The sequence below is a fragment of the Magallana gigas genome, chromosome 9 (assembly GCF_963853765.1).
Source record: "Magallana gigas chromosome 9, xbMagGiga1.1, whole genome shotgun sequence".
Classification (NCBI taxonomy): Eukaryota; Metazoa; Mollusca; class Bivalvia; order Ostreida; family Ostreidae; genus Magallana; species Magallana gigas.
The window spans coordinates 21593451-21606551 of NC_088861.1; the positions used below are offsets into that span (position 1 = coordinate 21593451).

At 33.4% G+C, this 13101-nt stretch overlaps 1 protein-coding gene across 8 annotated transcripts in view; it reads right to left on the reverse strand.

The window, feature by feature from the left end:
• Nucleotides 1-3983: 3983 nt before the first annotated feature.
• Nucleotides 3984-13101, reverse strand: part of LOC105326836 (telomere length regulation protein TEL2 homolog) — an 87295-nt gene continuing 78177 nt past the window's right edge. For 2 of the 8 annotated variants that reach the window (XM_034475589.2, XM_034475588.2), the window contains exons 19-21: nucleotides 12612-12710; nucleotides 10512-10594; nucleotides 9840-10207 (exon numbers count right to left, since the gene is read on the reverse strand). In XM_034475589.2, coding sequence (XP_034331480.2) covers nucleotides 10178-10207; nucleotides 10512-10594; nucleotides 12612-12710 — 212 coding nt within the window. In that variant the 3' untranslated portion in view covers nucleotides 9840-10177. Of the gene's footprint in view, nucleotides 4270-9839; nucleotides 10208-10511; nucleotides 10595-12611; nucleotides 12711-13101 lie in introns of those variants that run through there. The other 6 variants (XR_004602734.2, XM_034475590.2, XM_066072555.1 and 3 more) reach the window with 4 other exon arrangements.

Here is a 13101-nt window from a genome sequence, read left to right on the forward strand (position 1 = left end):
TAACGTCATCCAGTGAATGAAGCTCTACATCTGAAAGGTACTGATTATAAAATGCTTCGCTTAGAGTGGATACTGTTGCTCCTGTATCTAGAAGAGCTGTACATTGTACATCATTGATGGCCACTGATATTTCATTTGGTTTTCCAATTAGTTGTTTTTCTCTGGGACCCTTGATTCTCTCACCAACCCCTTGTCCCCAGGTGCTGACGTGTTGTAGTTTAAAGCCTGGCGCCTGTGGTTGACTAAAACTCTGCATCCCACAGCGATATGGCCTACCTGTCCACATCTATAACAAGTAGGGGGTTCTCTTACCCTGGAACTCTGAGGTTCCTTAGCAACATCTGTACTTTGGGGCTGAGGAAATCTGGGATATTGCCTATATCCTCCTCTGTATCCTCTTTCCTGTCTGCCTCTCTGATATGGTTGTCTTGGTGCCCTATAAGGCTGGGGCATAGGAGTATAAGAATACTCTTTTTCCTTCATACTTCTGACCTCAGTGGTTAACTGATTAATCTTAGCTTCTAAGCTATCGAATCTGTCAGCTGACTGGTCTTTCACTGTTGCAGCTTTTGCTGTAGCTGATTTCTTTTCTGTAGTTTGTGGATGATGTTCAATCTCCAGTTTTCTCACAGATGTTCTCAATTCATCGAATGATTTGCATTTATCATATAGATGTCCACATATATCTTTAAGTGAAGGTCGCAGTCCCTTAAAGAACATGGTTCTTAGCATCTCCTCGAACTGACTACGGTCAATGAGGTTTTTCTGTATAGCCTTATTCAGAATATCCTCCAATCTACAACTCCATCTCGCACATTCCTCATCCTCTCTCTGTCTAGCACTGTAAAACTCTGACAGAATGTCCTCTTTTTCAGCCACTGTGCCATAAATACTGTCTAGCTTCTGTATAATTGAGGATATTCGTGCTCCTGGTCCAAGATGCATTACCACTCGACTTGCTTCTCCTTTAAGTGAGCGTCGTATAGCATGATGAATGACATCTGGACTATAAGACTCATTATAGAGACATTCCACCTCATATCTCCAAACTTCATATGTGGCATCATTCTTAGAATCTCCGGAGAAAAATGGAATTTTAGGGAACTGACTAGGAGGTAGAGATTTGGCAGGTTGTGAAGAAGCAGAGGCAGTATCAGTACTTACAACCTCTTCCTTGATCTTCTTCTCCTGAACAGCAGATGACATCCATGATAAAAAATCTTCAGCTGAATCAGCTTTTGGTTTCATCTTTAGCTGCTTGAGTGCAGATACCACTTTGGCTATCTCCTCTGTTGACATTGATTCCTCAGTGTCTGACATGGTGTTAAATTGTATGATTGTAGCTAACACAAGTAATATTGAATATATCAAAGAAAATTCACACAAATTCATGCAACAACACAATGCATGTAACCAAGTAGATGTTGGTATAAGCAAATGAGTAACTAAATTTCACACAGATTATATCACTGCAAGAAATGGCAAATTCAGCAATGTGAATAGTTTTAAATCAGGAGGGTAGTTCAAAATGAACCATAAATAATTTGGACAGTATGCAAAAGGCACAATCAATTATTGCAAGCAACAGCTGATGATGTTTCTTTAAGTAAATGAATCAAAGAAATAAATAAGTTCTACCTGAAAGAAAAAATTCAGTTCAAATATAAAGATAACAATAAACAAATGATGAAAGAATTCAATAAATCTTTTCTATATTGAAATAAACAAGAAAAAATACCGAGATTAATGGAAACAGCGAATTTCCTCGATTACACTTTGTTTACTTCCGGTGAAACGCAATTATTACGGAAATCGAGCCTGATTAGATTTTTTTAACGGCAAAAACCGAACCCGATGATTTTTGAACGGCGAAAACCGAACCCGATGATTTAGATACGAGTAGAAATAATATGAACAGTGGAGATCAAGCTTAAAACTAAATTAAAGGGGAAATTAATTAAATGTGTGTTTTAAATACTGTGTATAGCTATCAAACAACACAGAAACCACTTAGACTGATACTACTACAACTCTGCGACAGAAAACTTGTTCAACACTGAACTCATCCTCAAAATAAACAATGATGCAAACCAACTCAATCAACCGGCAAAGTAGTCCAAATCTCACGTCAGTCTCGTCAATAAACTGTCAAGTCTTGAAAGTATACAGCAAATAGTTTTCTAATTAGCTTTTATAACGTTAATTAGTATATTTGGAAATACAAGGGAAAACAATATGGGTTGTGCGCAAATTGTTAATGTTTTCACTTACACTGCACTGTACCCACACTTCCTTTCTTGCTATTGTTGTTCTTAATTTCAAATTCAAATGATCAATACACAATAAAGGGCAAAAATATATCTCAACAAAAAAATGGTTTAAGGATTGTGGCCAAACGCAACCCTGTCTCAATCAATATTACACAGGTATTTAAATCCGGATAACTTATACTAAAGTGCACTGTCAAACTAAAGAAATCACAGATTTACATGCTTTGTGGTATACCAATTCTTTCAACAGTTTAATGAATTATGATAAATCAAGACTTGTCTACCTTGAGGTAAAGTGTGCATACATGCGCGCACACAAATTACTAATGTCAATATGGTGCACCAAAGTCTTATATCTATACGACTCACCAGGTGAGATACACAGTTTGTTTGCACGTGTTGTACTCTGTCAATGAGTTGAACAGCTGATCCTAGGAATAACAATAGATGCGCGGATCCCAGTCAATTTAGGAACACAGGCGCGGAACACTAGTCATGGTTCAATAGGAATACACTGGCAATGGTCGTCATGGTTCACAGTTCACTGGGTATAGGGTTGGTGAAGTCTTTCCAGCTCCAATTACATATAAAGTCACTGTGTCCCAACGTGGGCGCCAAAATGTTACAGTCTTTGTTTGAAATAACTGACAACAAAGATATCTGTATGGTTCGTTTTATTTGTATCCGGACACAGTGACTTTAAAATTTGCAATGTATATTTAAGCCCTGAAATATCATAAAACAATAATATAATTTATATCAAAATATAACATTAGTACAATTTATATGTATTTCCATCAAGATAATATTTTTACATTATCTTACTATAATTGTACTTAAACATTTAGCGGGAGGTAACTCTTATAATATACATGAATTACATTTCTCCAAAATAAGTCATAAAATATATATTAATCAGATAAAAAAATATTTAAAAACACTTTCTCACCATTCTATGGGAACAGGCTCATACACCGATTGCGTGGTGAGATTAAATTGACATTGACTGATTCTGTAATATGAACAGAATAATTCTAAAAATATTTATTACTGAAGTATAATCTAATTGATCTTATAAATGACCAATTTAATCAAATATCTGATCATCATAAAATTCTTATATACAATTGATTTGAGAATCAATTAATACTATAATAAATAAACCAAATATTGATCTTTACACTGTATTCCATATAAAAAAATATCTTTTCATTCCAATTCATTCATACTCATTAGTTTGTGATCATGGACGGAATTAATGTTTTCTGCAATTTATAGGATAATCAATTTATTAGTAGTAAGTGTTATAGGATATTAGTATACTTAGTATAACTTACCAGAAAAAGAGCAAGGTCTGGTCCAAAATAAATTTACTTCTCAATATAAATATAGTCTGTTCTAGTCAATGTCCAGACAAAGATTGTCAAACTTGGCGGTAAAACACATAAAGCAAAATATACAAACCAACCAAATTCAACCTGACACAAACAACCAATAAAAACCAAGATCACAAATATCCACTGACCAACTCATGATCAAGTACTGCCCTAAGGGTATATATTGTACATGTGTATGAATTAAAAGAAAGGGTGGATCTAACTTTTTTATATGTGTAATGTTTAGATGTATCAATTACAATAACTTTATTTATTTATATTACAATAACTTTATTTATTTATTCAAATCAACAATTTTCATACTCTTACAATTCCAACTGACCATATTTTACAATTCAGAATTATATATAATGACAAATGGAATAACACAATGAAGGATTAACATAATATGTACAGAAGTAAGAAAATCAATTAAAGAACAGCTATTGAGTAATTCATGACATTTTAGCAGCATATACATAATTATATAAAAGGATTAATAAGATGAAAGAAGTGTCAATAAACATAAATAGAAGTCAATTAAAAGATTAGCTGTCCATCACCGATTCTGCCTCAGGTGGGATTAAGGCTACGTGGAATTTGAAACGTTTTTAAAACAGTTGCTGAAATAGAGGGAAAGTTTTTGTAACAATTAACACAAAGTCCGAAAAAAAGTTAAAATTTACACAATAATTAAAAACAGTCCGAAAGACTGAATTTCACACCGTGACATATTTATTAATTCATGTCAGCTTTAAATATAAAAAAAAAACCAAACGCCTGGGGTGTGCAATTACAAATTTAACAAAGTTACTAGCCCAAGGTTCAAAGACTATTGTCGGACGTGTCAACATTTCATTTTATAAACAAGAGGTCCATGGGGCCACATCGCTTACCTGAGCAACAATGACTTTAAATGGGCGTTAAAAAGATATTGTGTTATTTGACCCTCGATAGAATAACAAAAATTAAATATTGTTAAGTATCGAAATTTTTTGCCAACACATAATTTTTGACATTGTACCTTTATGGAATACTATTTTTACCGAGAATAAGAAAAACCTACGGAAGATATAAAACTAAACATTTGGTAGGGGTACACTGTTAACTTCCAAATCCTTATATTTCGTTCTAAAGAGCTATAAAAATCAATGTATTGGCAGGCATATCACTCTATCTTATTAAGGCCCAACCATTATTTTCATCTTTATTCAAAAATAACAAATGGCTACAAACCAGGATAATTTTCCGTTGAATATTTTCTTAGGAATAGCGATTATTCCTTTATCCCCGCAACAGAAATGTACAAGAACGATGGAAACTGTTTTAACGGTGACGTTTTTATTTACTCGTGTCTAAAAAACTATCAAAATTGATGTAGATTTCATTTTATTCATTGTATAAAGTGGAGCCCCCAGGGAGTAGTTACAGCATATCATCTTTTAAATTTTTGTACAAGTATTCAACGTCTAGCTAGACATTTCTAATGATCAACAATTTCGGCGTAAATCGTAGAATTATTAGCAAGATACAGAGCTCACGATTCTGCTAGGTTTGAGTCATATTTTGTTCACATGAGTTTATTACATTCAGCTGAAGATTTTTAACTTGGGTATTTCCTATTCAGCATTAAAAATGGAAACAAAAGATTGCCTCAGATCTGTGTACAAACTACAATTGTGAGCAAAGCTCTGTAACTTGCTTATAATTCGAAGCTTGACAGTCAAATATGGTTAGTAAATAGAAATTGTAAACAATTAAACATAAGAAACATGCACTATAACAAATAAAGAGCACAATTTATTTTTCAAAATGGATCATATATCTATACTACATATTACCGTCAGCGATATTAAACTCTATTTAAACTGTATAAACTCAAGAAAATGCCGAGCATCTAAAAAACACATTGTATTAATCAACCATTACGCAAAAGATCATACCGAATTATCGATAGAATGAACTGTATTTTAGTACTTTGTTATACATCCGATTTTGCTAAATGTGCGCAGGTAAACAGTCAACTGTCTGAATTACCGAGGTCTCTGTTTAATTTGATACGTAAATATTACAAAACAAAGGCAATAGTTCCCTGGTTACAAAGCATTAATAATAATCAAAGTACTGAAGAACTGACGGGAGTTGATTTTGTCGATGTTTGTTTATCTTAAAATCAATGATATGTTATTTTGCTTGACAAGTACATGTAGTTTCTAATTTGTATTTGAAATACGCACATTTTTATAATATGAATTTTTGGACTTTTTCGACAAGAATGTCGAGAACCCCCTATATGAATCATGTTAAATAATAGTTAGAGTAAAATTAATTCAATCAAAGTATGTATTAGTAATACAAAATATTTCTAAAAAATTGTATGGATCCAAGCAATATTGAACTCTAGTCTCGTTCAACCAAACGCTCGGCTGACACCGTAAATCTCCGACAAGCATTTACGGAGACAGCCTAGCGTCCAGTTGAAGGTATCACACCGGTAATTGTTTTCACTATATAGCACTATAGAGGGGAAAACATTCTTAAAAATCAGTTTGTATTCCTCATGACAAAATATTCGGAGGAAATGTTATTTGTTACCTATCTCATCAGCTAACACCATAAAAAGGGCAAGCGAACCTGCGTTTTCTCAAAATATCTAGCTCCAAACAGGTCTACCCTCAAAACCACGTGTTTTCCATTTGTATTTAAACAGACTGCACACTCCCCAGGAAGCTGCTGCATGTGCCCTGAAAGAAGTAGTCCCTGTGAAAAAAGATCATCACCTAACAAAATACATGAAATATCCTACTCAGTGGTACACAATTTTTTATAACTGAGTAAAGGAAAATGTAAAAATGCAGTCAAGGAAAAAAATAATTCTGAAGTATATATGGAACTACAATTGACAAGTTCATTTTGATTGGCCGATTACCGGTGTGATACCTTGAACGAGGCTATATTGAACTCTGGCGTAGGAATACATACGACTACAAAAAATATTTAAATTATTCGTACATTGTACCATTTAAAATCTGACTATTTTCAAGGTATTTATAAATAAGTTTCCTTGAAAAACAATGCTTTAGCATACATTACATCGAATTCATCAATCATTTTCAAGAACTAAGTCTTGTCAGCAGCGATGATTTGTGCTGAGGTCCAAACACTGTTTCACTTTCGGTTTGTCTGATTAACTGCATAGGAGAGTTGATTAAAATCAACTCCCAAAAAACGAAACGAAAATCAAAACAAGCTAACACCACCGTCATGTGAAAACTGTCAACGCATTGAAATATTTAACCTCAATTTACTTTACAAAATCGGCACCAATGTATTTTGCATGTTTCGAAGATTCCCTTCGCACGCGAACTGTTGCACAACAAACAAATTCATCTTTCTCAGATCGACCCGTTTATCATAAGTCATGGCTGCTTTAAACAAAAAACCTCGTTTTAGAAGTATGGAATTAAACATGAATTATTAAAGACCGGGGTTGACCTAGTTGAATATCCACACGGACGGCAATTAAGCATATAAGAAAGCAGGTCCCTCCTCCAAACTGATAACACGGCAGAGTGAATCTATTAATAGATAGCTGCATACCAGAAGCACGTGCTGATCAGAGAACTACATAATTTTAATGGTCATTTAAAAATGAAACGGTGTGCATAGTTCCTTTCCCTGATTTTCATCTTTAAGTAATAAGCATCTACACATGCATGTACTTCTAAATTGACCACTGCCAATACAAGCATCCCTTTTGTTGTTTTGTTTTTTGTATCTAGAGCTTTGTTAAAACATCTATCATAGTAAGCATCATTTCTTCACATACATGTAATTATTTAGAAAATACTTTAAACTTAAAAAAAAAACCACCAAGAAATTCACTGGTCAGAATAACTCTTATCAACAACAGTGTGGGTTAGCTGCAAGAGGCTAATGCACAACTAGTCCTGACTCAGTGGGGAATCCCTCCCGCCAAATGTCAATAAATCAGCCTCCAAATCTGCAAAAATGAAAGAGGTTCCAGGGAGGAAAAACTATATCTACCTGATGATTTTGCATGTGGGACTGAACTTTAATTATCAGAAATATTTTAAAAAAATATTCACATACAATTTATTAAATTAGATGTTAAGGTTACACACTGTAGTTCACTGTAGTAGATTACAAGCTCAAGTTTCCTTTTGGTTTACCTCTGCCCTAATAAAATTCCCTCCAAAACATTCTTGTAATCCAAATTATGGCGGAAAAGATCAAACGGAAGAGAAATTGTAAAGTTTTTCAACTCATAAATTGGAATGTAGAAGAATTATCGACTAGTGATCTAAGATAGTGCAAAATGAGACATATGAAGACTGATGATTTACAGGGGAGTTTGTTGAACGTTAATTCTGCACGATTCTGTCAGAACAGCAATAACTTAGGAATGTCCCCATTGTTTATGCAGACCCATTAGAGGCTGTCCGATATGGTGGAAATCAAATTTTGGAAAGAAATTAGACTTTATTGAAGGGACAACTTTTGACAATATGGTTTTACAGAGCTGTATTCTAGCCCAAAAAAACATCTGTGGGAAAGTTGGATTTTTCGCTAGAATAATGATATCAGCATGATCAGTGGCATCAGTGCATAGGATTGCTTTTAAAATTTCTCAACTAATGTGATGACCTATATGTTTATAATAGAAAACTGCTAGAACCTGTGACCTGGGAGGCCCCATGCGTAAACAGATATTGGAACTTGATACTATCAGTGTGAAGCTGCAGGACTGACTCTCCGGCTCTACACAAGTGTGTGTTCTTTCTCTTTGTTTTTAGATTACCAGTGATGATAGAGTAATAAATCAATTAAGAAGGATTACTTAGTGTTATTCAGTTTTGAGGTAAGATAAGCTGTCCCGCCATTTACTGTGCGTCTCTAGCAATAGGCATTTCCGGTAGGAATGTAAACAAAAAGCCGATTTCTCATCTGTCAATCAAATTTGAGGAAATTTGAATTTCTGGTTCACTTCAAAATTTTGAATATGAATTTCTCAAGTAGTAATGCATCAATAATAATTGTTTTACTATCTAGATGCCTTTCAGTTTACTTTAGTTGCATGACAAAATTTAATTTATAGTTTTTGCTGATTAAAGTGTTAATTCAGAAATTTATCCTCTGAAGTGAAAGGTGGCAAGAAAATTGAAATTTCCTCCATTTTCCTCATTGGCTGCTATTTATACCCCAGACCCGGTCTTTAAGTTTCTTCTTAAATAAGTCCAAAAACCCGTAAAATGTCGACCCGGGTTTGCCTACCCATTTTACCAACTTGGAAATCAACAATCGTCAATAAATTCCTAAATACGCATTGTTGTCTATCAATATTTACAGCGAATACAAATATACCGGTCTGAAACATATCCTTAAAATTTAAATGACATTGGATAATTGAAAAATCTCGATCTGTTTTTATTTTGTCCCGGCCCGGGTTTGCTTACCCATTTCACCACGACTCGTATGGAATACCGAACTTGAAGCTATAAATTGATTGAAACTCGCCTTTCCTTTATTACAATGTATTATTTTCGTAATAACTGAGATTTGACACAGCAATAGCTTAACATTTTTGCAATTTATATTTTCCTTTCCATAAGGATTATTTATGTTAAATAACGTTGAACTTGACTCAGTAGTTCTTGAGAAGAGGATTGTTTTGAAATGGAACCCCTTTTTCTACAGTTTCTAGGTTACTCCCGCTTTGAATAAAGATCGGCCTTCATTTCTGAAATTTATATTCGCCTTCCCATAAGGATGCTTTGTGCCAAATTTGGTTGAAATTGGCCAAGCGATTTAGAGAAGATGTTCAAAATGTAAAAAGTTTACAGACGGACACAGACAGACGGACAACGGTCAAAATGTGATCAGAATAGCTCACTTGAGCTTTGAGTTCAGGTGAGCTAAAAACCTAAATATGTACATAATGTTTTTTCCACAAATAATAGTACTATGTAATTATTAATATACAAAGTATTTATTACTTTCACGTTTTCTGCAGTAGATTAGTTCAAAAATATTCAACTTAATTGCTCTCTCGATGCTACATATTTTAGTTACAAGATTGGTTTAGATGTTTAGATAATCTCTTCAAACAAAACATGAACAGATGCATGTATTCTATCATGTTGAATATCATGTACAAAAAACAACTATGCAATTAATTATGTAATGGTAAATTTAATTGAAATTAAAAATAATGGAAAATGCACAAACAAGTCACTTAAAATTGTTCATGAGAATAGTTACAGCAGAAATTTTATAATATCTCTGTAATGGAGACCCCCTCTCTTTCTGATCAAAACTCTCTCTGTATCTGGTGATCAAAACTCTCCAAGGAGATGTTTCCACACATCCTCTCTGCATGTAACTTGGTGCTTCCAAATTATCATGTTAAATAGAATCCTCTGTGAAAGTTTTCTTTCTCATTTCTGACAGTTGTCGGTGTTAAGGATTATTTCAAGGACAAAGGTCATAACTTGTTGTTATCTTGCTGTCTCATGTAAGATTAGCTCCTTTTGTAAACTCCTGCAAGATTCCAATACACCAAGCAATTATTTTTAACAAGTTCTTCGCTATACTTAAATAGTAAAAATTATCTTTTTAAAATCATATGGTTATTGAAATTTTTATCCATCATTTTTTATGATATTTTAACAGATACCCTGATACTATATTCCAAAGGAATTGTAAAATTGAATATGTTACTACATGCAAGACTTAAGTATGGAAATGCATATAAAAATGAAATCGAAAACTGGTAAGTTGCAAATGCTTTTTGTTTGATAATAACCAAATCACAAGTACGTGTAGTTAGTGATCATGAACTCGCCTGTTTGATGACATTTTCGAGAAGTACCAAGCTCTGTATTGCCAGTTTCTTTGATTCTGTATTTACATCTCTCTCCATCACATCTTAAAAATAAAGGCAGGACAAGACATATAATACCAGTAAACTACAAACATATAACTCTTTTGTTATCAACTGCAATAGCAATTGATCGTTTACTAGTGAATGAAGATAGGCATATAACTTACAAGAACCCTCAGAGTTTTGCCAGACAACTTGAACAACGGGCCCATGGGCCAAATTGGACATCTGAGTAACTATAGTGTGGCTTTTGCAATGAATATCTATGTGTATTATAATGACAATGATAATGAAATCATTGAGGTATTCCTTTTCCAGCGGAATATCTTATAGAGATTGTACTGTTGATTATTATGTTTTTTCCCTTATTGTCTAGTGAATTTCTCAGAGATTTTGAAATCGATTTTCTTAAAATTTTCAGGAAAGATTGAAAATAAAAATATTTGGAGGTTTCTTATTTAAGTTTATAAAATTCACATCCGTTCTTCCATTTCCTGTTCCGCGAAAAAAAAATTGAACATCTAAACTTTGTGGGATGAAGTCCTATGTGCGTATGTGAGTTTTAACTATTTTGTTTAGTTCGTCGCAACTCATTGTTTGAATTTATGATCTTTGATCCCGAATCACTTGGATCCCGATATGTGAGTAATTGATGTCGGGATCGAAATTCCAAAAAAAAAAAACCACAAAAAAAACTAGTCGATAAACATACACATGTATTTCCAGAGAATTTAACTATGATAAACTTATCATGGACATTTCTTTTTTATTTAATACTTCTTTTAATAAAAAATGATTTAAACAATTTAGAATCTGCACTTTCTTAGAATGATTGCATGGTAATCTCACAAACTGTAGCATTGTAATTCTTAAAAAGAAGAGTTTAAAAACATTTTCCCATTATAGAAGTCTATGTTAAACTTTGAACATATTTTGGAGCCGTACATAGTATTAGTCCGGGGATCACGGTTTTCACAATTTAGAATCTACACTATCTTAGGGTACTTGTATAGTAATATCACTAATTTTAGCACTGTAGTCCTTGAGAGTACATTTTTAAAAACATTTCCCCCATATATTTCTATGTTAAATTGGTCTTTTTTTAATCAACTTTGAACCCTTCTTGGGACCCCAGTATTGCCCCGGGGATCGCGATTTTTACAATTTAGAATCTTCACTATATATACAAGCTCTGGGGTAAATATTGGCATATCTGGTGCAGTGGTTCTTAAAAGGAAGATTTTTTAAGACACCCACCCAATTTTCGCAGTTTCGCAATTATCTCCCTTTTAAAAAGGGTTGTGCCCTTTATTTTAACAATTTAGAATCCCCTTCCCATAAGGATGCTTTGTACCAAATTTGGTTAAATTGTACTCAATGGTTCCAGAGAAGAAGTCAAAAATATGAAAAGTCGGACGGACAGACGGACGGACGACGGACAACAGGTGATCAGAAAACCTCACTTGAACCTTCGGTTCAGGTGAGCTAAAAACCCATGACAATCCAACACTCTTAAGGTAAATTTGGAAGTCAAAACCTTAGCTACAGAGGCCATAAAATCTTAAATATGGCAATACCACCTCTCTAGCTTAAAATCTAGCAACAGAGAATTGGGTGCAAAATTTTCAGATTTTTCCAAAATGCAAATATGCATATACAATTCTCAGACAGTTTTCAAAAATGTATTAAGCATTCATTTAATGTCAAAAACTGCAATAGGAACTTACACCTTTAAAAACTAGAGGTACAGTGAGCAAGCTCACAATTGATACCCCCGCTAAGAAAAAAAAATAATTCATGTATTTTTTCTATTATAGAAAATATTGGATGAATCTATTACACCGTCCATTTTCTATAAATAAACAACTGTTCTATTTTTTTTAAAACTGTTAATGCTAATATGAATACATATTTCAATTCTTTAAATTCCATTTTATTTCAAGTTAACTGTTGATGCATGAAGACATTTGCATCCTTAGGTTAACAAACATGACTCGAATCAAACAAGAATCCACATGTCAAGCAGCCATTTAATATAAACATTTTGAATTATTGGTATACTGAGCCTGATTCTTTTCCGAAAATTTGTTCCACACAATTTTTTTTCCAAAAAAAAATTACATCGGGGCAGGCTATTTTCAGACAGATGGGGATGAGAATCTAAAAAATAATTGTATGTGGTTTGAGACAAGCAAGCTTTGTTTCAAATTTTAGCTTCTAATTATTTCCATTAATACAAGACATGACACAACCAGGAATTAAGCATTTTTAAAATAATGACCTTAAACTTCCTCAATTGACCTTGGGCCAATGTCATGACACACCCTCAGGTTATAAGCAATCTTTATGTGAACAAGCATTCTGAGAGTATTGCATAAGCAATAGACGTCGATATAGAAATTAAATAAAAATGGATTAAATAATACTCTTTATTTTATCTCCAGTAATTTCGCCAAGTCCATTAAGTATTTGGTGGTAGAAATTTATGAAAACAATGCACTGTTATGCAGAATATCATTTCTTACCGTCTTCTGTTCCCTGAATCAACAAA